The 25,255-nt window shown below is 46.7% G+C and overlaps 1 protein-coding gene across 5 annotated transcripts in view; it reads right to left on the bottom strand.

Moving 5' to 3' along the window:
* The window catches only part of GSS (glutathione synthetase), a 757,391-nt gene that overhangs the window by 551,954 nt on the left and 180,182 nt on the right, over positions 1–25,255 (bottom strand). For all 5 annotated transcript variants that reach the window (XM_078652246.1, XM_078652247.1, XM_078652248.1 and 2 more), the window contains one exon: positions 20,555–20,700. In XM_078652246.1, coding sequence (XP_078508372.1) covers positions 20,555–20,700 — 146 coding nt within the window. The remainder of the gene's footprint in view (positions 1–20,554; positions 20,701–25,255) is intronic.

The following is a 25,255-nucleotide window of genomic DNA, read 5'->3' on the forward strand; positions in this document are numbered from 1 at the left end:
AGGGCTTCCAGTCCAGGATACAACTGAAGTCTTAATCCAGGGCTGGCCCAGATATAGGTCCGGAGGTCTTTGAAGTCCGGACCCTCGCGCCTGGGGGTCCGAGGGGCCGGGATGATGGTGTCCAGACACCCAGCAGGGGGGTGGAGCCAGCGCCCAGGGAGGCCGGAGGGCGATCGATACCAGGCGTCCGGGGACGGCTGGAGGCCCATCGAAACTCCCCTTCCTCCGGGATCTGTCGAGTGGCTACTCGACCACCTGGGTGGATCTTGGTGCGTCGATGTCGGGGCTTCGCTGGGGCCTGGGCTGGGGCCGAGGCCACGTGGTTGTGACGTGGCGGGTCCAAGATGGAGTCGGGCACGGCCTCGTGCTGAGGCCGTGATGGGCCTACGCTGGGGTCAGGCCTGCGCTGGTGGACCGGGATGGTAGCCGGCCCTGTGGGGTTGGGGCGTGCAGGATCGGGCCGAAGGGGCCGCCCGAGGTCTGGTGGAGGGCGGATATCGTCCTGGGCCCGCCAGGCGGGAGGGGTAGGACCACGCCATGAGGCCGGGTCCAACAAGAAAATGGGAAACACTCTTAATATATAAACTACTTCAGTTGTTACATTATTGTCAAGAGCAGCTTATTTAACTGAGACAACAATCAGAACAATGCCAAGGAGTGGTCCTATTCGCTTAGGAACTGCCTATCACTGAATAACAAACAACTATTTAGGGTCTGAATTAGAATTTACATTGAAAGACAATAACTTGAAACTTTGAAAGACAAACCCAAACCTGCTATTTCACAGACTCGACTGACAACATACATGAGGAGTACACAAGATATAACTCGGGATCCTGCCAGCCTCAAGAGAGATACACTAGTGAATTATCTGCATGCCACACACTTGCGACTGCCAAGGGTGTGCATCATAATAGCGTGAACTGAGGAAACACTTTTAATTTCTACCAGCATGTCTTTATTAATAAGCAGGACAAAAAACATAATTAATAGCTAAAATAAATACGAGTGGAGGACAAAAGCAAACAACGTGATTCAGGCTGACCCTCTCTATCTCGAGGGTACCATGAGTGAGGCAGCTCTGAAAACCACAAATCACTGTCAACCCCCAGCAGCTCCATGGAAGTGATTGTCATCATTAATGCAAACTGTTGATAAAAATGCTTGGAGTGTATTTCAAATTCAAGGAAGCCAGGCAGTGTTGTGTTCCATTATTACCACCCAATTGACTTCAGGATTCCAGGCCACTGTGCTAGGGAGACATTTACGCCCCAGTTCATACAACATATTTTTCATGAGTGCTGTGGTAAATAACATAGGGGACAGGAATTATTACCTCCCATGTGAATGAATAATATGTTTTAAAAATACATGCATTTGATTATTAAAATGTAGGCTATGTCACGCTGCTCATCTTATTGTACCATTCTTGATGACATGAAGCAAGAATATTTGCTATTTGACACTAGGCAGTCTACGGAAGAGGGAGTAGGTGCAATCATGTGTAGTACTTCTGACTACTACTAATTTCACTTACATATTGGAGTAGTGTAGTTAAAATAAATGCCAGACTACTCACTATGCATCGCACAAACCACGAGCTCGCAATTGAAAAATGCTTTGTGAGTTCAACCAGCTCCGAATTCTGTGAATTTCAGCCAATTCAGTATTCGACCACCTTACTTTACCCAAAGATGTATAGATGAAATATATCTGTAGATATAGTGTTTGCTTCTGCAGCATGATACTCTTTCAGTAAGGTCATTTTTCACTTTGAGGGAATGGGATGTGAGCACACTTGTAATACAAAGAGAAATGCAAATGTCTTTTCCATGATGGGCCTATACGTGCCAGCACACGTGGTAACTATGACCATCATATTTACAGATGGCCCCAGGGACATGTTAGGGATTTTGGAGGCCATGAGCCAAGCATATTTTGGGGGCTGCTGTTAGGAACAGTTTTAAATTTATGATCCAGTTTCACCTCTTTCGTGTCCTCGTTAGCCATGTTAGAGACAGTGCACAGGCACACTCATCCAAATTCAAATTATGTTTACAGGTTGATATGGATCCCAGACTTTGCTGGCTATGAGCGCCTAGACGCCTGTGGGCATTCGTGCGCTATATAAATCTTTCTCACATCACATCACATCACACATCACATATAATATTCAGGGATAAGATGTGTGTTCTCAATATGGTAAGACAGCAGCAACTCACTAATATTAACTGCAAATAATCTCTGTGACACTCTGTGAGGTCCTGGTTTGATCTTAAAGAAACCTTTTTTATGGCTGTTGCATGTAACATAAACACAACATTTTGCTACAAAATGTCTGTAATATATACTCATATAACACCCACATTGAAAATAAAGCGAGTGGTTGCCAACATCATCTCTGCAGAACATAATCACTTCAAATATTTCCTAATATTCACACGGTTACATAAAAAACAGAAATGGGGGCATGCGTAATTTACTTTGAATGCCTAGATGCGAAGCACGATTGGGTATTTTTAGCAAAATGAAAAATTAACATTGCCATATTAACAGAACACCACACCGCTCCTCCAGACGAAGCATGTGATCATAGAAAACAATTTAGACTTGCAATGTCAATTGTCCGCTTTCTTTCATAGGTCCCACCAGGTTGTAATGGAATTGCTGCCTATAATCCTTAAGAATGGCTGCAGCAGCTGCAGAAGTCATTTGCCACGTTTTTATTCAGGTATGTGTCCCCTTTCCCCCTTGCAGAGACTGGAGAGTGACCCACCCAACATCCTCCTCTTTAGAAAGAACATGAAGTACATTCATAAAGGGACAGCTTGCACTTTTAAATACTGTTTATTACACTTTTTTGAATACAGCTGCATAAGTTAAACAACAAATATATTCTCCTGAGTTCTTTCATTTATCGCTACACAGAAAGACTTACTTATATTCACAAATAAATTCATCAGATAAACCTTTCTTATATTTTTGAGGATGTCATTACTAGTATGACTTTTTTCTTCTATGTATTCCACTTCTTAAATTACATGGGCTTGTCAACCCATAGTGAAGAGTTCAGAAAGAACAGTGTAAGCGTGAGAACAGTAAGTTCCACCTCTAGGGGTTCTTAGGGGTTCTCAGTATGGGCATATCAGGCCAGGAAGAGATGCTTTGCAGCCACTGATGAAAGGATGCCACTGTGCACTGCCATCTACAACATACCTTGCGGCATTACCAGTACTTCCAATGACTTGACAGACATCAGCCCCAACCTACAGCAGACCACAACCAGCGCCGCGCACAGGACAAGAACAGCAGATAGCTGTAGGTGACACACCACGCTCGCCTTCCACTTTTTTAATATGCTGCCTCTATTTTTTAAGCATACCTTTGTTTTACTCCCAGCAAGGCCACAAATGCATGGCACTGGGCACAAGTATAGTGGATTGCACTGCTGGCAAAAGGTAACAGGTGGCAGCACACTCCTCCCTTCAGTTGTCTTTGGGGGCTGAATGAAAGGCCCATGCAGTTGGGCTGGGCATGAATATTTAACTGTCGCTTAACCAAGCCCAATCAGAACATGGCTCCTATGATGTCATTATTAACTCTTGCTAAAATCGGCAAATTTTTGATGCAGAGGCTGATTGGAACACAAAGCAATAAAAAAAATAAAAAAGAAGTAAAGTAGGTATTACAGCCATACTGTTCTGATCAACTAAAAAAAGCCCCCCCTTAAAAGATGGGTCCCTAGGACGAAACCCACTTTGCCCATGCCTAAAAAAGTCTCTGTGTTAATGCATATGCAGTGTAAGCGGAGGACTCGGCCGCTCTAAGTGAACTTGTATCAGAGGGGCCTGAAATTGAACAATAAACGTAGAACATAGAAACAAGACTAAAATCATTAATTTATCAAGGGATGACTCACTCGCTGGTGTGGGACACTATCAGGAGATTCCTGCACCTCAGCTATCCTCTGCCCTGCTCCATTTACGAGAGTTTCACTCCAGCTCAGATGATTGCATAACAGTCACCTGTGCCAGGGAGACACGACTGCTAGCTCACAGGCATATCAAAAGGCATGCAAAACCTGACACCAGGTGTGCCAAATAAAGGCCTCCTCAAAGTTCGCTGCACTCAGAGGAAAGAAGCATGTTAATGCTAATCTGTTTATTCCTGCGTTCACATCACACAGTTCTTCTTCATAAGAACGTAAAGTGTAGTGCGACAGTAGTGAGCGACTGTACTACTACTGCCAGTCATGCCATTGCCTTACTCTCTCTTACCGAATCTCCCGAGACCTGCAACTTCGGTGAAAGGCACAGGTCGGCGCTGGTGGCAGAAGACTGCAGCTGCCAATTCCATTTTGCTTTGGTCTGGCACGGACCCATCGGCCCCTGCTGCACGTGTAGTTTATACTGCGCATGACAATTCTGTCAAGCCAGCGCAGCTCTGCCCGACCCTATGCCCCACCCTGAAGCTAAAGCGTACGAAGAATGCAGTGAAAATCGACGGCCATGATATTAAAACGTTCCCAAAGACGACACTTACAGTATTAGTGTACTGTGCGCTGCGGGGGGGGCCTGGAGCTGCCCACCCCCCCGCACTGCGGGGGCCTTTGTTCAGAACAGCTCCGATGAAAGGGAGCATCTGTAAGAAAGTTGCTCTGTATATACTGGACCAAAGTAAGGTACAGTGCCGGTATTTTGCGGTGGGGTTTTAAACGTGTTTGGGAGGAAGTGGAGTGAAGAAAAAGTTGGACTGACTCAGAGATCGGTATCTTTGCTGCTTCTCTGGAGTCAGTTTTCTCTCGTGCCGCCTTCTTGTTCCTTTTAACAACAGAAAAAAACTTAACAGTTTAGGCGCCCAGAGAACGTTCTTTTGCAAACGCCTTCCCACTTGTCAGCATAGTATCCCTTGTTTGAGTATAACGCGCAAATAGGGCCACACCCAGAAACGTGATACCCTTTTTAAAAAAACGTTGGACGGACTCAGAGATCGGCAATTTTACTGGTCTTTTGTAGTCAGTTCTTCCCGCGTTTTGGTATCTTGTTAACAACACAGTAGAACCATATATTTTTGGAGCCTAAGAAATTTAAAATAATCTTAAAGGTTAAGATCCAATAAGTGATTTTAGACAACTCCACATTTGGTTGAGTAGTTTTCCCTGTTTGAGTATCCTAAGCTCACAAATAAGGCTTCAGCCCAGGCATGTGACACTTCTTCAAAATAGGATACTAAATAAATGGAAAATCCTTCACTACTGCAACTTTGGATAGAAAGAAATCAGTTTCAGAATCGATTTGAATAGGATTATTTTACTTTATGATATTCTATGTTCGTATGCTAAGCCAGGGATATGTCTTGACTTTTGCTATGGGGTCTGAACTGTATGCCCTTTCTTACAGTAATGAATGGTTGGATGGCATAAGATGTAGCTACAACCATGCATAGATATTTTTATTTTCTGTATAACTGTTGTTGTTGAATTATGATTATCCCACAGAGCGAGGCCTCTTCAAACTTGAGCTTGTGCCGAGAGAGAGGTGAGGTCTAGTCCTCGACATGCATTGGTAAGCATTTTCTATTTTTTCCTACCACTGCATTTTTAACTCGAGGCACGGTGGCGCTGTGCTCATGATGAGCTGAGCTTGTGATGACACGTGCGGCGCGCACACGTGGGGATAATTCCCCTGCTGTGCTGAGCGTTCTAAAGAAACGGGCGTGGTCATGACGAGCTCAGCTCTTCATGAGCACAGCGTCACCGTGCAGCGTGACGAGCCAAGCTCATCACAAGCACAGTGGCACTGCGCGCACCCCCCCTCCCCCCAGCGCCGTGGGAGAATTAGCCCCGCGGCGAAGGTGTTAAGAAAATGTATGTCGCTAAGACTGAAGGTTACAGGATGCAGATTTATTTTATCCTCACTTATCTTTCAGATATCGCAATAACATCATGCTTGTACAGAGGATCCGAATACTGATATAGTAGAATTCAAACAGTATATATGAAATCCTAGGAATTGAAGTGACAAAGTTGTATACGTCTAGGTCCTGAAGAAAGCCAAGGAGAATTATCCTATTGGATGAAACATGTCGACCGCATAAGCAGTGATTAACTTGTAACTGCTTCTTTTCACTTTTACACTGTTTTTAAGCAGGAAAACAATTCATAGATTGTAAGAAAAAGGATCATCAACATACTCCATCTCTGTTGTCTATCCTATATCACACTTTTTTCACTTTTCTTGCACTGTACTTAAGAAAATTCTAGATAAAAATAGAAAAAGAAAGAGTCCCTTCTATATTTGTTTTCCCTTGTGAGATCCCCACAAGAGGATACAACTCATTCTTTCTGTTCCCCTCCTCGATTGAGGAAGGATGTGAGTGAGTTGTTTGAAATCCCAGATGATGAAACTGGGCACTTAAAAGTGTAATGATGGGACACCATGTATCCCAAGGTGGTTCTTGTTCATTCCTTTATCTTGTATACTAACCATCTTCCCTGCATCACATTTCTTCTTTTTGGTTTCATTGCTATTAATAACTAAGTCAGCACCATAGGCTGTTAGTGTCTTCAGAATTGTATCTAGAAGCACGGTTACCCTCAGACCACGGATTGCATTGTTTTTTGAGTAATAGAATTAGGGGGATTCAATCCGTTAAAGTCTTTAAATTTGTCCCTCAGGCCCTTCATTTTGTATATTTAGAGTCCCAAGGCAGTCAGGTCCTCCGGGGTTTTTGAGGTTGCTGACCACTGAAGGCGCCGGAGATTCGCAGGAGCAGGTTCAAGGATCAACAGGCCGGAAGGGCTGGGGCCAAGTCAGTGGGTGTCATCCTCTCGTTAGCAACTGCACGGCAGGTCTTCTTGTTTCTTGATCTTCTTGCTTGTTTCAAATCGGGATCTGAGGAAGGAAGGTTCAGGGTGCCCCTAAATACTAAGTTTAGGGGAGTTACAGGTAGGTAAAGGGCAGGGACTAATGGGTCCCTTCCCTGGGGTGGGTACACCCCCTATCCTGCCACTCGCCTGTGGGAGGGAGCAGTAACCTAGTCCTGATTGGGCAGGGCTCCCCATCTTCAAGATGGCGAGAGCCCGGAGATGTGTTTCACCTCACCTCCCCCACCTGAGGGGTAGGGTTGGCAAAGGCTGGCACACCCCCTATCCTTCCTTGGGGTTTCCCGCCAGTCTTCCCTCCAGAGTGGGGGTCAGAACCAGTGGGGGCCAGTTGCTGAGTACAGCAAGTGGCCTGGAGAAGCTCACAAAGGCGGCATGCCTTTGAAGCTTCCCCTGCCCATTCTGGCGGAGCAGAGCTGGCACCTCGCCCAGGATGTGCATTGTTGCAGGCCCAGGAGAGCGGATGGCTCTCTACCCAGGGGTCCAGCAACATGTCTGCTGTGTGTCAGCCTAGCCAGCCTCTCAGACAAGACGTGGATTGTAGGTTAGGTTCAGGGAGAAACTCTAAGTTGCCCTCTGTTGTGCATTTTACATTAAATCCCACACTGGCATCAGTGTGGGTTTAATGTGCTGAGAAGTTTGATATCAAACTTGTCAGTCTTCAGTGTAGCCATCATGGTGCTGTGGAGTTTGTGATGACGACCTCCCAGCACCATATACTCTTAATGGCATCACTGTTCTTACAGTGCCCAGGAGTGGCCCTGGGTACTGCAGGGGCACAGGGCTCGTGCACCTGTGCCCACACCACTGGCATAGTGCACCCAGCTAGAGGGGTGACTGAGGTATGCCAGGGCAGTGTTGTTTGTGGGCATGGCACACAGGGATGTGTGCTATGTCGACTCTCTGTTTAGTTCCCAACCAAGACACTCAGCCTGCAAAGGCAGTGTGTGGGTGTCAGGGTACAGGGCCCCCACAGGTGGCACAATAGGTGCTGCAGCCCCTAGGGGTCTTCTCTGGTCACAGTGCCCAGGGTACCATTTACCAGGGGCTGAACTGTAGCCAGAGATGCCAATTTGGTTTAGGCTTCAATACAGTTTTAGGGAAGGAACACAGGCCCCGGGTACCTGATTGGTAGGAACCCAGGACACACTCAGTCAAAGTACATCAGCAATTCAGCAAAAAGTGGGGGCTTACCATGCAAGAAAGATGGCACTTTCTCACAGCGTTTGAGAGGGAGTTAGGTGAAACTTCGACATGTTGATAGTGAACCTCAGCCAGTGCAGGAGGTTCCTGTTAGTCTGAAGGTGGGTGACAAATGCCTGGGGGAAGCCCACCTACTTCAGCCAGTCGTCGAGGTAGGGAAAGACTGACAGGATAGGAATATGAAAATAAGCATCGTGCAAGTCCATCACTACCATCCAGTCTCCTGGGTCTAGGGCAGACCAAACCAGAGCGTGAGTATTTTGAGCTTCTCTTTTTTTAAGGAGAGGTTGAGAAGGCGCAGATACAGGATAGGAAGAAGTCCTTCGTCCTTCTTTGGCAACATAATGGAGCAGAAATGACAACCACAGCCTACTTCTGATGCAAGCACTCTCTCTATGGCACCCTTGGCCAAGAGAGCCTGCACTTCTTGACAGAGTAAGGAGAGGTGGTCCTCTATCAGCCATTAGCAAAGAGGTTGTCACAAAAGGGAGGGAGTGGTCCCTTTGGACTATCTGGTGCACCCAATGATCATAAGTTACTGACCCCTAGTGGGGGAGGCGATGGCGTATCCGGTCTCCCACTGGATGCCCATGATGGCCGGAGGGGGGACTAAAGAGGCTTGGAGCCAGTGGCAGCAGGTGGGGAGGTGGACCACTCAGACCCCTGGCCGCCTGTCCCAAATGTAAATGTAATGTAAATGTAAATGTCAAGGTATTTGTAGAGCGCACTGTCACCAAGCGGTTTCCTGGCGCTAATACTCATACCGCTGAGGAACCCATCCTGGCTTTCCCTGTGAAGTGTCCACTCCTGGGCACCCCCAGGGTGAAGCCAGGCATCCTAGCGCTGTTGGGGCCGGTGTGGAGGTTAAGCAAGCTATTGCCCAGAGTTGCAGCGTGGGGCCCGTGATTAGAATAGGCACCGAGGCGAGAATTGTCAGGTCCGAGGAAATTGAGCCCAAGGCCCGCCGAGGCGGGAATTGAACCCTGGTCCCAGGCCAGACCTCTGCATCAGGGTCTGCCGCTCTAACCATTGAGCCACACTCCTCCACCTGTGGGTCCTGCATCTCTGGGTCCTGCATTCTCGGCCATGAAAAGGCTGAGAACCCTGCTAGCCATTGTGACTGGGAGAGTATGGGCGCGGTTGGAGATCCCTTCCATGTTCATGAAAGGGGTGGATGGTGGAGTGGGGTTGACACGGACCACAGACAAGCCCAAGAACCTTGTCTAAGCCCCACTATCCTTGAAGCAGCCCAGTGCTGGATCCGCCTTGTCTCCAAAAATGGTAGAGCCATCAATGTCCATGAGGGAAGACTGGACATCCAGTTAAAAGCCAGATGTTCTCAGCCAGGCCTGGCGGCAGGGGGCCACCAATGATGAAATAGCTCTGCCCAGCAAATCGGATTAGGCAAATCCAGATCGGACGATTAGCCGCATCCCTCCCATTTGCAAAAGCCTGAGAGAGTATGATCTGGGCCGCCTCCGGGGCCATAGGCAGCAACTGCGTAACTGAGTCCCATAGAATATGGGACTAACAGACAATATGCACATGGCATTCACCGACCGGAGTGCCAGGCTGAAGGTAACAGAACATTCTCATACTGAAGGTGATCAGCCTCTCGTATTCCCTATCCGATGGAGTGGTAAGAAACAAACCAGGATGGATACGGGATGAGGAGGCTTCGACCAGCAAGCTCTCTGGGGTAGGGTGCTGGGTAAGGAAACTGCCCGTCAGCATGGCTCTGCTCCTGGGAATCCCAATTGTCCTATTCACAAAAGCCCATGTGCAGGACTTGCACCAGGCCCCAAGTAGGACGTCTGTATGGGCTTAATTAAATAGGATTAGGGTTCTGAGGGGATGACTCCTGGATGAAGCACCTCTATCAAGATATTAGTCTTGACTGCCACTGAGGGCAGGTTAAGGTCCAGGACACCTCAGTTATCCTTGTGCACCACCATTGCAAGCGAGGCTTCCATCTCCATAGCCACAGTAGGAGGGGATACCAGGCCAGTGTCAAATGAGGTGTCCAACCCACTGGCCTCACACAGTTCCACATACCAGTTGTCTCGTTCCTCAACTGCATCAAAGCTGCCGTTGGGGTGTCTCGTTCTGTTCTGTTTAATTGCACAAACAATAAATCAGATAGCGTGGATGAGAGCATGTGTGTCAAGTATAGAACTCCTATACAATAACAAAGTAATGCAGTATTTTACCAGACTGAAGCTGATGCCCAACTACCCAGTAAGACGATTCATAGCTCAAGACTCATTAGCTAGGGCGGCACGATCACCTTAGATGCGATAGTCGACTGAACCTTTGCAACACTAAGTACTTGGTATGATACTAACATTAAGGAAAACAAAAAAGCATAGAACCTTGTTAAACGATGCCATACAGGAACAACATAAAAAAATCTGAATAGTTGAACTGAAAGCAAAATTGTTTATTTATATGGGAAGGGGATTGACTGGACCAGATTGGATGGTCCCACTCAAACTCCTTGCCATACTGTCTAGAAACCCTTGTTTAAAACAATCGGAATTCAATTTCCTAAATCACACACACCGTACACATATCTCAGTGCACCTGATAGTTACCCCAGATGTAGCGCTGCAGAAGCAGGCTTTGTTCTCGTAGTATGAGAGTGACCCTAATTTTAGGCAATTTATTTCTTAAGCAGTGTCAAACCCGATTATTACACTCACCTGTAGTTATAACTTTGGAACACTTGGGGTCTGTAAACTTTGGTTAATATCACGCAAAGGGGAAAAAAGCAGATCATAACTTTGCTTGTGAAGCACTCTTTCAAGCCAAAGAACAGGAAGCTATAGCCTCGAGATACCTTCTATTCCCAAAAGTTACAGTAAGGAAGGTGGAACTTGCTAAATGGGCAGCAGCATGAACTGCCACCTGTACAGTTTGGTATAATGGAGGAGGCACAGGAACATGACAAGCTCGTCATAGGATTCTATACTGCTGGACATTACACAAACGTCAGATGCCAGAACCCCTGGACAAGTCTCACCAGGTTCAGATGGCCTGAAAAAATCTTATAGTGCTAAGTACAATGTCTCACATGAATTATCAACTCTACGCAAACACACGAAGTAAAGACAGGATTGCTTAAAATATCCTTCTGGTAAAAACAAGGATACTTAGGGAACTGAAGCATAATTGATCACCCAAAGATTCCAATGCTCTTCCATAGTAAAATGAATAAGCACGCAGGCGAAATGTAATAAACCTTGTACTGTGACCAATTTAATTACAATACTAAATGTTATGTTGTACAGTGTGGACTAAATTTCTAAACAAGCCTCACTGTATTTGAGGTCAATCTGTGGAGTCCTTAAAAGCCCTACTCCTTATCCTTACGTGGGTACTGATAAAATTCATAGAACAATGCCCAAAGATGAGGCAGGAACACTAGCTAAATAATCCTTACAATCAACAGCGATCTCCCTCCGACCCCACCCCCCCCCTTCAAATATTTTTTAGAATTAGCATTGTGGTAACAACAAACAAAAATGAACTGATGCAATACTGCAATACATTTTTGGAGTCTTCAGCATCAGCTATTATTATTATTCTGAGTTTTGTATAGCGCCTGGTTACCATTAGGCATCCCAGCGCTCACCAGAGAATGAAACTACCAGAATAGTGCGGAAGTTAAGCAGAGAACAAAAAAGTTTTTAAAAGTTTGCGGAACCGAAGAAGGCTAGCTTCCGAACGTAGATGTAGGGGAAGAGAGTTCCACAGGGTGGCCACGTTTATAGAAAACCTTCTGCCACCAGTTCTTGCCTTCTTCACCCTCCCTACCTGCAGAAGATGTTGATGGTCGGATCGGAGAGAGCGAGGGGCCTTATAAGGCTGAACCATCTCCCCCAGAATAGGTGGACCTACCCCCTGCAGGACTTTATGAGCGATACAGAGTGACTTAAACTTCACCCTGTCCCTCACAGGGAGCCAATGCAGCGCCTTCAGCGCGGGGCGAGCAGACTGATGCCTGGGGAGACCTGTCAAGAGCCTGGCGGCCGCATTCTGCACTTGCTGTAGTTTGTTCAGGGTGGCTTCTGGGGCACCCAGGAACAGCGCGTTGCTGAAATCCAGCCGCGAGATGATAAGCCCCTGGATGAGAAGTCTCCTAGTGGCCGCTGGAAGCAGAGGCAGAATCTTCCGAGCTGAGCGGAGCAGGCCAAAACACACGCCAGCAGTCTTTTTAGCATGGGTTTTAAACGAAAGGTCCTGCTCAAGCCACACCCCCAGGCTCTTAATCTCCAGCTGGGCCTGAAAATCTTAAAGGTATTGAGTGAGAGGGATCCATGTTGATAGCTGACTCCAAGACGATGCATCACAATACTGAGAATACGGTCAGTTGTTCCCCAGTAAGGAAAATGTTACTAACCCAGTAAGCATCTGTTTGTGACATGCAGTGCTGTAGATTCAAATGCTTAGCATAATCGCGCCATCTAGTGTTGGGCTTGGATGTGCTTATGTCGTTTTTCTTCTAAGAAAGTCTTTCGAGTCACAAGGTATAGTGACTTCTCCTCTTGCTGGTAATGCACATGGTCATCGACTCCACTGTTAAATTTGTTTTCCCTCAAGGAGGGTGAGGATGGAATGTAAAGCATAGCAGAATATAGTGAGATGCCCATGCTAACGGAATTTATGATAACCTATAAAAGTAACTGCAACCAACATAGGTGTCTAGGGAGAAGGATGGGTGCATGGGAATCAACAGCACTACATGCCATGAACAGATGCTTACTGGGTAAGCAACATTTTCCATTCAAGACATGTGTGGCTGTAGCTACACATGCTTGGCATAGACCAGAAATCAGTCCTCCTACATGCAAGCGTTGGCTAACCTGTGGGGGTTACAGTTGGTTGAAATATTGTACGTAGCACTGCATGGCCTACACTAGCTTGGTGACCGGCCAGCCCATCTACACAGTAATGTTTTGTAAAGGTACGTGGTGCAGACCATGTATCTGCTTTACATATGTCAACCATAGGTATATTTCCTAGGAAGGTCATTGAAGCTCCTTTTTAGGTCTCGCCTCTACAGTGCTTGTGCTGTCTCTTCAGAGCATGCTGTATTCAGAATACGGGCATCAAGCTCAACCCATGTTCTGTCCATGTTTTTAATTGGTTCCTCTGACTTCCTTTTCCAAATACTTTTGTTTATTTGGTTAATATCTTTACTAGTCCCTCCTTAGTTCCACCTTTTCACCTGTTATACCCTCCCATAAGGACAGCCCCTGTTACATGTGTTGTTACTCAGGATCTGTTATTTACAGTTAGTGAGCACTATGGGCCATAGGTAGGTGGCCAAATACCGGTCGGTAACGGCCGATTTCGGCCGTTACCGACCGGTATTTGGAGTTTCAGATGTAGGGGGCCAAAATATTACCGAATCTGTAAATTTACCGAATCGATAAATTTACCGATTCTGTAAATTACAGAATCGGTAAATTTACAGGTTCGGTAATATGGGATGTAGGTGGCACTGAAAACAGTGCCACAGGCCCTTAATGATTCGTTATTTACCATCAAATTCTATTTGATGGTAAATAACGAATTCCTGTGTACATGCACATCTGTGCATGTACACCTGTGCCATGTGGCACACATACATGCCCTAAGGGCATGTATGTGTGTCTCATGGCACACAAGCCTGAATTCGGGGTGTAACAGGGTGTCAAAGTGACAACCTGTCCCCCTTGTAAAATCGGTAATTGGCAATTACCGAATGTTACCGATTCGGTAAGTATTTCGGTTAAAATACTTACATAGCATTTACCGATTTGTAAATACCGAATCGGTAAAATTCGGTATTTGCAAATCGGTAAATGCCATTTACCTACATATGGCCCTATATTTGTAATTGATTCATCGGAGCAAAGCAGCGCATAACGCTGCGCTTCACCTTTAAAAATGGCAAGCGCGCGTTTTTAGTTTTCTGATGCACGGCTTGCCAAACTTTTGTAAGCATACTGGCATGCCTCGTTTGATCTTGAACAATGGCGGCCGCACGCCTTTCTTATACCTTGGTATGCTTCAATCCTTATTTATTTTCTTTTTAAAAAAAATGTATGCAGTGCAGCATGCCACGCTTGTTTAATATCCATTTTTTTGGTCCCACCATAGAGCTGCAAGTCTGTGGAGCCCACGCAGCTTTTTATTAAGCAGCACTGCACCCGCTTCACAAACGCCACACGTCTGGTTTCCAATACTTTACTTTTTTTTAATCCCGTCATGGAGCTGCAGGATCCTTTACATTGTTCTACTCTAAATTTAAAAGTCTCTCTTTCCTTTCTAAGAGCACATGCCGGAAGGGCATCAAAGTCACTTCACATCCTCTCATCTTTGCAAGTTCAGCTTCCAGGGTGTAGTGCACAAAAGGGTGCAGCACCACAAGCTTTTGGCTGTCGCTGTGGAGTTGTATATGGACCTCTATTAGCCACATAAGGTACTGCAGCCTTAATTCAATCTTTCTCTTTATAACTGCATTAAGGGTGCAGTACCTTACAGGCTAATAGCAGTGCCTATACAACTCCACAGGGACACCTAATAACAGCCTATGGTACTGCACACTTTCATTGCTTCATGTCTTTTTATTTAGAACTTATGCTACTGGTAGTATATTTTTTTATAAAAAAAAAGAAAAAACTACCAAACATTAACATTTGCAACGCCAATAGGTCAAACGTTCACTAATGTGAGACCTATTGCATTGCAAATGTTTTTTTGCGAGTAGAGTAAGCTCATGGAGGGACAGGCAGCGATTTTGTTAGCTTTAGCTTTGCGTGTTTGGGAGCATTTGACAATCCAACGTTCAATGCCTGATTTAGATATGGACCTTCCTTTGTTTGCTTTTGAAAAGAAAACAAAGAGTTGTGTTTTTCGTAGTGATTTGGTTCAATCAATATAATACATGAGAGCTTGTTTTACATTGAAGGTGTGTAGAGCCCTTTCCCCAGCTTGGGGAAACAAATACTGGCAATTCGATAGACTGATTAAGATGGAATTGAGACACAACTTTTGGAAGAAGATTAGAATTGGTACACAGTACCACCCTATATATATTTAATTGGAAGAAGAGTTCCTCTAAAGTTATTGCCTAAAGCTAACTGACCCGTTTAAGGGAAGTAATGGCGACTAAAAAAGTTACCTTCAAGGATAGAAACTGAAGGGGGCAGGAGTGGAGGGGCTCAAATGGAAGGCCTAAAACTTGTTAATACAATGTTAAGATTCCTTGTTGGGACCCGATGAGGAATGACTCTTAAGACCTTCCATGAAGGCTTTAATGATAGGAATTCAGAATAGGGAAACACGTTGCCTGTTCTGAAGCTATGCAGCTTCACCCCCTAGGTGTAGTCTTATAGGTGTGAAAGCTAAACCTGAGGTTTGTAAGTGAAAGAGGTAGCAGACAAAGTCTTGTATTATGGATGATCAATATGTTAGGCATTATAATATTGAACAAATCTTTTCCACTTTGCAGCATAACTGGTACGAGTAGTGGGCCTGTGTGCTTCTTTGAGAATGTCCATACAAGGTTGTGGTACTTGTAAATAACCAACTCTAGGACTTCAGGAGCCAGGTAGCTAGGTTGAGGGGCCAGGGGGCCTGGGCGTCTGATTTCTCCATAGTTCTGCCCAGGAAGGTCCTGCTTGTTCGGCATTACCTCATGGAGAACTATGGATAGATCTAGGAGTGTGTGAACCATTGGTGTCGTGCCCATGTGGGGGCCATAAGGATGAGAGTGACAGATGTCTTCTGAAGTTTGCGAAACCCAAGCTGAAGCAGTGGGAGAGGTGGAAAAGCGTTTAAGCAAATATCCTGGATCAGCTCATCCATAGTGTGTTGCCCATGGACTGTAAGTGTAGGAACCTGGAGGCGAAGTTTGGGCATTTGGGGTTGTCTTCTCTGGCAAAAAGGTCTACGTCTGAGTGGCCCAAATGTTGGAAGTATTGGAGGAGGACTTGAGGGTAGAGCTCCCACTTATGGACTTGTTGGTGCTTTTTGATGAGGCACTCCGCTAATGGGCTAATGTTGTATCGGAGAGTCTCCCTCCAGATGGTATGGGCTAGATGAGAGAGCTGAGGGGACCTGGTGTCCCCCTGCTTTTGTAGATAACACATGGCAGTCATGTTGTCTGTCTTGATCAGTACTACCTTCCCAATCAGGCGGGGGAAGAAGGCTTTGAGCACTAGATGAACAGCTAGCAACTCCAGGTGATTGATATGGAGATTTCTCTGGCTGATTGTTCAGCGTCACTGGACAATCAGATCTTGTGAATGCGCTCCCCAACCTGTGAGGGAGGCATCCGATGTTATAAAGTAAAGTAAAGTCCACATTTGTAAAGCGCACAATCACCCGTAAGGGTCTCTAGGCGCTGGGGGGCCGTCGGGAAGATTAAGCGAGCTATTGCCCAGAGTCACATGGTGCTGGGCTGACCTGCCGCCGGAGCCGGGGATCGAACCGTGGTCCCCAGATTCCAGCGTCAGTCGCCCTGGCCGCGGCGCCACACCTCTTCCTTATGTTATGGATCTCTGGGGAATTGGGTCTATGAAAGGCCACCCTTAGATCTTCCCATTGATCCTCTGCTTGAGCCCATTGGTGCACTAAGCACTCTTGCAGTAGACGCATGTTGAGTATAGAATGAGGTACTATGGCTATGCATGAATCTATCATACAGAGGAGGCGCATCACAGTTTTCACTGTTACCTGCTGATGAGGCTGGAACTGGGGAACGAGCGCCTGGAAGGATTGAATCCGGGTGGCACTCGGGTAAGCTATACCCTGTTCTGAGTCGAGGATGGCTCCAGGTAGGGTTGTATTTGAAGGGGTTGGGGGTGGATTTTGACTGCATTGATGGTAAAACCAAGTTGATGAAGCAGGTTTATGGTGGCCCGAGTGTGTTGGAAGCACTTTTGACAAGTTGTGCTTTTGATGAGCCTATCATCTAAATATGGAAAAAAAAGTGCATGTTTTGCCTGTGTAGATGAGCAGCTCCTACTGCAAGACATTTGGTGAAAACCCTAGGGACAGCTGTGACCAAGAAGAGGAGCCCTTGGAATTGCAAATGCTGTCCATTCATTATGAACATGAGTTATTGGTGATGTGCTGGGTGAATAGGAATGTGGAAATAGGCGTCATTCAGGTCGAATGCAGCCATGAAGCTTTTTTGTTGCAGTAACGGAATGACACCTTGAAGAGTGACCATGTGGAAGTTCTCTGATAGAATATATTTGTTTAGGGATCTGAGGGCCAAGATTGGTCTTAAGGACCCATCCTTTTCGGGAATAAGGAAGTAGAGTGAATAGACTCTGGTGACTTGCCGGTGTATTGGCAGTGGCTCTATGACCTATGATTTTTGAGGAGTGCCTGAAAAACCTCTCTGAGCAACTGCTGTGTTCTGATGAGAGTTTCTGTTTGTGAGGTGGAATGTTTGGAGGTGTGAAGTGAGCTCCAGACAATAACCATGTTGGATAAAATCCAACACCCACTTGAAGGATGTAATGTTCCATCAGGCAAAAAAGAACCCTCATAGTCGACCCCGATAGGTGTTGTGTGGTCGAGGGAGATGTCTGGCACATCAGGGTTTCGGGTTGGGGCGAGGGCTTGATGAAACGACCCTGGCCTCTAACCTTGGAATTACTGCCCCTGTAGGAGCCCCAGAAGTAATCCCTGGGCGAGGTGGTCTGGCCCTGTGAGTGTGAGTAGGAGGTGGAGGTCTCAGGGGAGGCAGTCCTGGATCCTACGTGATAAGAGGAGCTGGGAAAGGAGCCACATTTCGATGGTGTTTGCAACACCCTCATGGCCATGGCAGACTCATTATACTTCTTTACTTTTTCCAGACGGAAGGAGACTGGAGTCAAAAAAGGTGTTCGAAGGGAAGAGCCAAAAGGTTTTGCTGAGCCTCAGGATTAAAATCTGACACTCAAAGCCAGGTATGTCTCTGATGAAGGATAGCAGAATGTATGCCTCTATTAACAGTGTCGGCTGCATCAAGGGAACAGTGAATTGTGGTGTTGGAAATTAGCTTTCCTAAGAGGCAATCAGGTATACCCGCTTTTTGTGCTCCTCTGGGAGTTAATGGAGGATGCCCTGCATTTTGTCCCAGTGAGCCCTGTCGTAGCGGGACAGGAGACCAATAGCAATTCTAAAATGGTAGTCAGACTGGGCTGCCACCCTCTTACCCGTGACATCTATCTTTTTACGCTCTTTATCTGGTGAGGGTGCCTCACCAGATGTTTGAGTGTTAGCCATCTTACGTACTGTGGCAGCTACTAATGATTAAGGTTGGAGTTGCCCTTTTTTGAATGTGGGGGTACTGGGTGATTCTTTTTTTTGTCAACCCTGGGTATTATGACTCGCAACTTAACAGGGCTGTTGAATGTATCAGGTGTGTGGCGTAGCATGCCTTTAAGCATTGACAGATACTGTGCCAAGCATTGACTAGAAGAGAGGGTTTCAAATGAAAAGTCATCTTCTAAAGGCTAAGTATAGTTGAACCTTGTGGAAAGCGCCAGCTCTGCCTACAAGGTCATGGCAGGTGGTAGTGTTGTCTGGGAGAGAAGGTTTAGCTGGATACAGATCCGGGTCTGTATCTGCAGGTGGCTCGGTATCGTATGAGTCCCACTGGTCATCCTGTGGTGAACTGGAAAACTGATCTTCCTCTCCTCCTTCCCCTGTGGAGGAGTGGATGGAACCCTCTGGTGAGTCTGGAGGGGGTTGAATAGGTGAGGGCGGTCGGTGGTGACTGAGTGTGGTGCGCAGCTGGTGTTGGTAAAGAGCTGGTGTGGGCTGGGCTTGTAGCCTTGCCTGTCTGTTTCCTCTGCTTTGGTGGTATTGGGACTACCAACATCCTCAAATAACAATTGCCTCTTGTCTGGGTGTTCCCCTGAGGACATAGGTCCCGTAATGATACAGCCAATGTCCAGATGTATCGTGATATGCTTTTATCTTGAGTCTTTCACCTCTTGCAGCCTTTGATGCACTGGTTCCACAGGTTCGAAGAGAACTGGTGTATGTTCAGCGCTGCGGTGGGACATATCAGGGAGTCAAATTCTACAGTCATGCAACGTCTTCTTTGAACGAAATGACCTGCAGTGCTCACAGATAGCTTCCGTGTGTTCAAGGGAGAGGCACAAGTTACATACCTCATGGAGATGAGTGCGTGGGAACTTGGCGTGGCAGCAGAGACAGAAGTGAAAGGATGTCTGTTCCATTACTGGGTGGACATGATGTAGAGGGAAAGTAGAAGATAAAGAGTGCCCCAAAAGGCGAAGGCCCATGGGGGCTGCAGCTGACTCAAGCCACCTCAACGAGGTCGGCGTTGATGAAATGACGAGGCAGACCGAGAACAACCACAATCAAAAACAATACAGATGGTAGTGTTTGGAAAAAATAAACGATGACTGTGTTGAACCGCAGTATAGGAGCACACGTCCGAACCCAACGGCGGAAGAAAACAATCTAACAATGGAGTCGATGACCATGCACATTACCAGCAACAGGAAGAGTCACTATACCTCATGACTCTAAAAACTTTCTTCAAAACAAAAAAGACTTGCACACATCCAAGCCCAATACTAGATGGCGGGATTATGCTAACAATGTGTACCTACAGCCACACATGCCTTGAATGTTAGTTGACCTTTACCTAAATTATTCAACACTGTAAATATGTGTGTTTTAAGAACGTAGGCCCTTAATAAAGGAGAGAGTCTGTACCAGATTTAGGAATCTTTCACCATAATTTTCACGGTTTGTTGCAAAATGTACATTTATGATCTGTGTTCTAATTATTCCTTATATTGCTGAACTTCAGTAAGGTGTGATATAGATTTAGTGTATTTCCTAGTCTGTAACTATGCAAGTCGATGGAAAAGCAACAATATTTAACTTAATTCATAAAGATGTATCACAAATAGGATAGGAAGCAAGTAGCCATGGGAAATGAAGCACTGGGAGTTTGTCAGAGTAAAAAGCAAACCGTTCAGGCAAAATGGGTTCACCGATCACTCTTTACCATTCATTTCCATTCATTTGAAATTCCAATGAGTTGCAACAATCTTGATTAGATTGGAGACGTGAAGGCGCTGATGCTACAATCTAAGGTAACACAGGAATGCTCGTCCAAGGCTTAAGAAATTCAAATGGAAAACACTGTTGCCATAAAAATACAATACTTGGTAGATCAGCTCAGAGTAAATCTAATTTTTGAAAAATGCATAGCCTCTATAACACGAACAATAAACAATCAGCTTTTAGAAGCTAAAGATTCAGGTGCCCAGCTTTATGTGAATTATAAAATAGTATAGACAAGTAAAGAAACAGGAAGGAATTACATGGAAAATGCAGCTTGGGGCTAAGTTTCCCACACACTGAAAATAAATTAAGGAGTAGTAATTAACTTCTGTGCGATGAAACCTAAATGGAACAGTAGATCACTGGGCTTACCTTGCAAGAACTTCTTCGAGGAAACCACTGTCCTGGCTAATAAGATCAAGAAGAAGGTTAAAATCTTGCTGAGCGGCTTTGGCTTGATCAAAAAGATTTTTCGGCACGGGAGAGGGTAGCAATGCAAATGGAGCATAGTTCACCACCTGCAAGGAGACATCCACATTTCAACCAGATAGCTTTTGCAAGGAATAATCTGGAGTATTGACAAACACATTGCTACAATAATCAAACTATCGAGTAGTAGTCAAAGTCAAATATAGCTTTATTCGATTGTTAAAAGCAATCATAAAAGCATACATAATTATAAAAATTATCACAATTCAATTTATTTTGCAAAATCACCATGTCGTAAAAAAGAACATAAAAAGAGTAGTAAATTCAACACTACACTAGTCCAACCCTATTACAGTATGATGTAAATACATTAAAGGAAAATAGAATGACTTTCGTAAACACATGGTAAGGGTGTATCAAAGAACTAATAGTAGAGTTAGAAACACAAAACAAGACAACAAGGAAGCTATACCTATACGGTTTCAGTGCATCAAGAGGTATGCAAATGATGAGATGAACACTATCTTTCCTCAAGAATATCGGCTCGCCTCCAAAAACAGTTACAGGTCAGCTGCCGACATGCACAATGCATTTCCAGAAGGTGCACTCTGTTCATGCAGATACATTAAATGTTAATACATCACCACATTGGAATCGAAGGTAGAGCTAATGAACGGCAGCCAATGGAGCTGGACATACTCTGCTGGGCTATAGCCACCACCGACCCCAGTCACCCAATGACAGCTTTTTTGAGCCCCTGGAGTGGGTCGTTGGGTCTTGTTGGGAAACAACGACCCTTGCAGTGATTCTGGTGCAGATGAGCATCCTTTTTTCACCAAAAACATTGATTTGTGTCCAGTACATTCAAGCCAGGGCACAAATCCTACAAAAAGAAGTGGGAGGACTAACCAAGTTAGGCAATATGCAAGTGACATCAGGCAAGTGGCATTACAGGAAGTGGCATCACTACCCATGACCTCCCAGGAAGTGACATCAGATCTTAAGACTTCACATATGTTCAGCAGGTGTATCATGAGTACATCATGTGCATTACAATATTTAACAAATGAGATTTTGCATTGAGGTTGTGCCAGAAAATTGATGCCATCAAAACGCAAAATTGGGACCACAGCTAATAAATGTATTTTTTAATACCCTGCCACAAAGACGTTGGCAAAAAGAAGAAATGTGATATGGCGGCAGCTGCGACCGGTTCGGCAGCAACTAGCAGCGCTCGACCAGGACCGGGCGGAGTATGCAGCGCTATGGGTGCGACATTTATATTACACTGGGGGGGACCGATATGGCAGATTGCTGGGACGTGCGCTTTGGGAAGTGCAGCAACGACAAACGATTCAGGAAGTCACAACACAGGAGGGGAGGGTGGTCACCGAGGACTCGGACATCGCAGCGGCCTTCAGTGCCTTTTACACCTCCCTATACACGGGGTCGTCGCTGGACCCTGCGGAGGGAGAGCAATTTCTGGCATCCATTCCCCTCCCGTCCCTGACCTTAGAACAGGCGGAGACGATGGACCGCCTTATTCGGCCTGAAGAGGTGATTGCAGCCATCTCACGTCTCAAACTTGCCAAAGCTCCGGGTCCAGACAGCTTTTCCGCCATCTTTTCCGCCATCTTTTATAAGACGCTCTGCACGCAGGTGGCCCCGTTGCTGACCGCCCTCTTTAACTCCCTTGTAGACCAAGGTTCAATCCCGGGGGACCTCCTCGAGGCCACCATCTCGGTCATCCCTAAACTGGGGAAAGACCGCTCACGCTGCGAGGCCTACCGGCCCACCTCTTTACTCAACGTGGACCTTAAGCTCTACACTAGCATTTTGGCGACTCGACTCGCGCCGTTGATGCCGGGTCTGATCGACCCGGATCAAGCGGGATTCATCCCTGAGCGCCAGACAGTGGACAACACAAAGAGAGCGCTCCACCTCAGAGAAGGCCACAAGGACAACGGGTGAGTACATGTTTCTTGCAATAGATGCCGAGAAGGTGTTTGACCGGGTCCACTGGCCCTATCTGGAGCAGGTGTTGGTGAAAGCGGGTCTGGGCGTCAAATTTCGCACATGGATCCTTAACTGCTACTCCTTCCCCACAGCCACGGTCAAGGTTAATGGGTGCGCGTCTCCCCGTTTTTCCATAGAGCGCGGCATGAGACAGGGTTGCCCGCTTTCGCCCCGGCTCTTTGCCGTATACATGGAGCCGTTGGCACAACTGATGCGGCTCAACCCGGAGGTGCACGGTATTAAATTCGGGGCATATACACACACTATTAGCCTTTATGCTGACGACATCCTTCTGTCCCTATCCTCCCCGAGCACCTCTTTGCCTGCCTGCGTTAAAAGTCTTGATGCCGTCGCCAGGGTGTCGGGGTTTAAGGTTAATATGGCCAAATCGGAGGCTTTGGACCTCTCTTTGGACCCGCACACCCGGTCCCAACTACAAAGGCGCTTTCCGTTCCGTTGGTCCCACGCGTCCGTCCCTTATCTAGGCGTCCACCTAGCACCTACGCTGATACGGTCCGGGTCAATTATGCGCGCCTGCGTCTCCTTATCCGCAAAGAGCTGAGTCGGTGGAAATATCTACCATTGTCGTGGGTGGGTAAAGTGGCGGCCGTAAAAATGACGGTTTTGCCGCAGATTCTTTATCTCTTTTGGGCCATCCCCCTGCGCCCTCCGGAAGGCTGGCTTCGTCAGACGCAAGCCGAACTGGCACAATTCATATGGAACAGCAGGAAGCTCAGAATGAAACTCAGATTGGCTACGTTGCCTCCTGAAAAAGGAGGCTTAGGGCTACCGGATCTCCTGTTGTACTACCAAGCGACCCAACTGCGAACGCTTGTGGAGTGGAGCAGATGGGAGTCGGAGAAGCATTGGCTTTTTCAAGACCAGGCCATAGCGGGCCACCCGCTGCAGGAGGTCCCCTTTCTCCGCAAGCAACATAGACCCCCTAACCTTTACGCTTCTTATATCACGAAGGTACCGCAGGAGGTGTGGGATAGCACCAATCTGAAACATGAGCTGACCACCTTCCCATCCCCGCTTACTCCCTTACTGGAGGCCCCCGATTTCACTCCGGGACAGGATGTCACGGCCTACGGGAAGTGGCGTCCTGCGGGATGTAGAGTTTTGTTCCACATGTTCGGCAGGGATGGGATCATCCCCTTCGAAACCTTCAAACAAGATTATGGCCTGCCGGAAACGGAACGCCTCCGGTATCTGCAGGCTCGGCATTGGGCGCTTAATAGTCAGGTGTGAGCAGGGGCCGAGTGGCGTCTGCGCCCCTATGAGTATTGGTTGATCACAAGGACGGCGGATAAGCACCTCATCTCTGACCTTTACCGCATGCTATTAGATCGGTATTCCTGGGTGTACAATTCTGGCAGGGCTCGTTTGGAGCGGGAATTGGGATGCGCACTCAGCGCCAAAGACTGGGACGGTATCTACTACCACGCACGCCACTCCGCCTATCACATGGGTTTGACTGATACTCTCACCAAAATTGTTTCCTACTGGTACTATACCCCAGAAAGACTACACGAAATGGATCACAGTCGGGAGGCGTCATGCTGGCGCGGCTGCGGGGAACGGGGGTCCTTGGTCCACCTCCTTTGGGACTGTGTCCACCTCCAGGGTTATTGGAAGTCAGTCCTGGATGAAGTAGATTCCCATTTTGATACGGAAATCCCACGAGTCCCCTCTTATGTCCTGTTGGGCCTGCCAAATCCCATAACATACCTGCTAAGGTCCCGCAGGGGCAGACTGATCACCATCGCTATTGGGTCCGCATTACAGAACATCATGTCGCTATGGCGTACCACGCATACTCCTACGTTCAAGGGATGACTTTATCGCTTATGGGCGGTCCTTGGCATGGAAAAACTATCACTGATCAAAGCGGGTGAGGGGGCCAAATATGCAGAACTGTGGCAGCCATTCCTTTCCCTATTAGCCACGGAATTTAGAGAAATCACGTGTCCTAGGTACCTGCGCCTACTGCATCTGTCCCAGACGGAGGGCTGAGGAGTTGATGGGTGACTCCCTTAGCTGGGGAGGTTCGGACCTCGGGGTTGCGACGGAGGCACAGCGCCCTGGGCACGCACTTTCCCCTTCCCCTCCCCCTTATCCCCTCTTTCCTCTGTTTTCCGACGCGGCCGGCCCGATTCGGTTGTAGGAGGCTTGCTGTGTTAAATAGATGGTGACCCGCCGTGATTCATTGATATGACTACATAGAACCACATTACTGAGCCGGCCCGTTGGGTTGTAGGCGCCCTTCTGTCTATGTCTGCTGTTTTGAGTATACCTAATAAAACAGATTTAATACTAAAAAGGAGAAATGTGGCTATAAATCTGTTATGCTTAATTGTCTGCAAAGTCTGTATTTTAAAATATCTTATGGGGTTAGGGCACCTGCTGCAGAGATCTTTGCGTGCCAGCTAAATATCAGGGAATAATAAAGGTAAAGTAACTCCGGAGGATAACTTATTGGCTGGAGTGATCTGGGTTTTGTCTAGTCCCAGTTTTGAATGAAAGCAACAGAGGGTTAATATGTCTCCTGCAAAGCACATTATGTAACACATAGATGACAAGATTTTTATTTTATGTAACTCGGTAAGTGGGTTACTGCGTTCAACA

This window comes from Lissotriton helveticus, chromosome 7, assembly GCF_964261635.1.
Source record: "Lissotriton helveticus chromosome 7, aLisHel1.1, whole genome shotgun sequence".
NCBI classification, from domain to species: domain Eukaryota; kingdom Metazoa; phylum Chordata; class Amphibia; order Caudata; family Salamandridae; genus Lissotriton; species Lissotriton helveticus.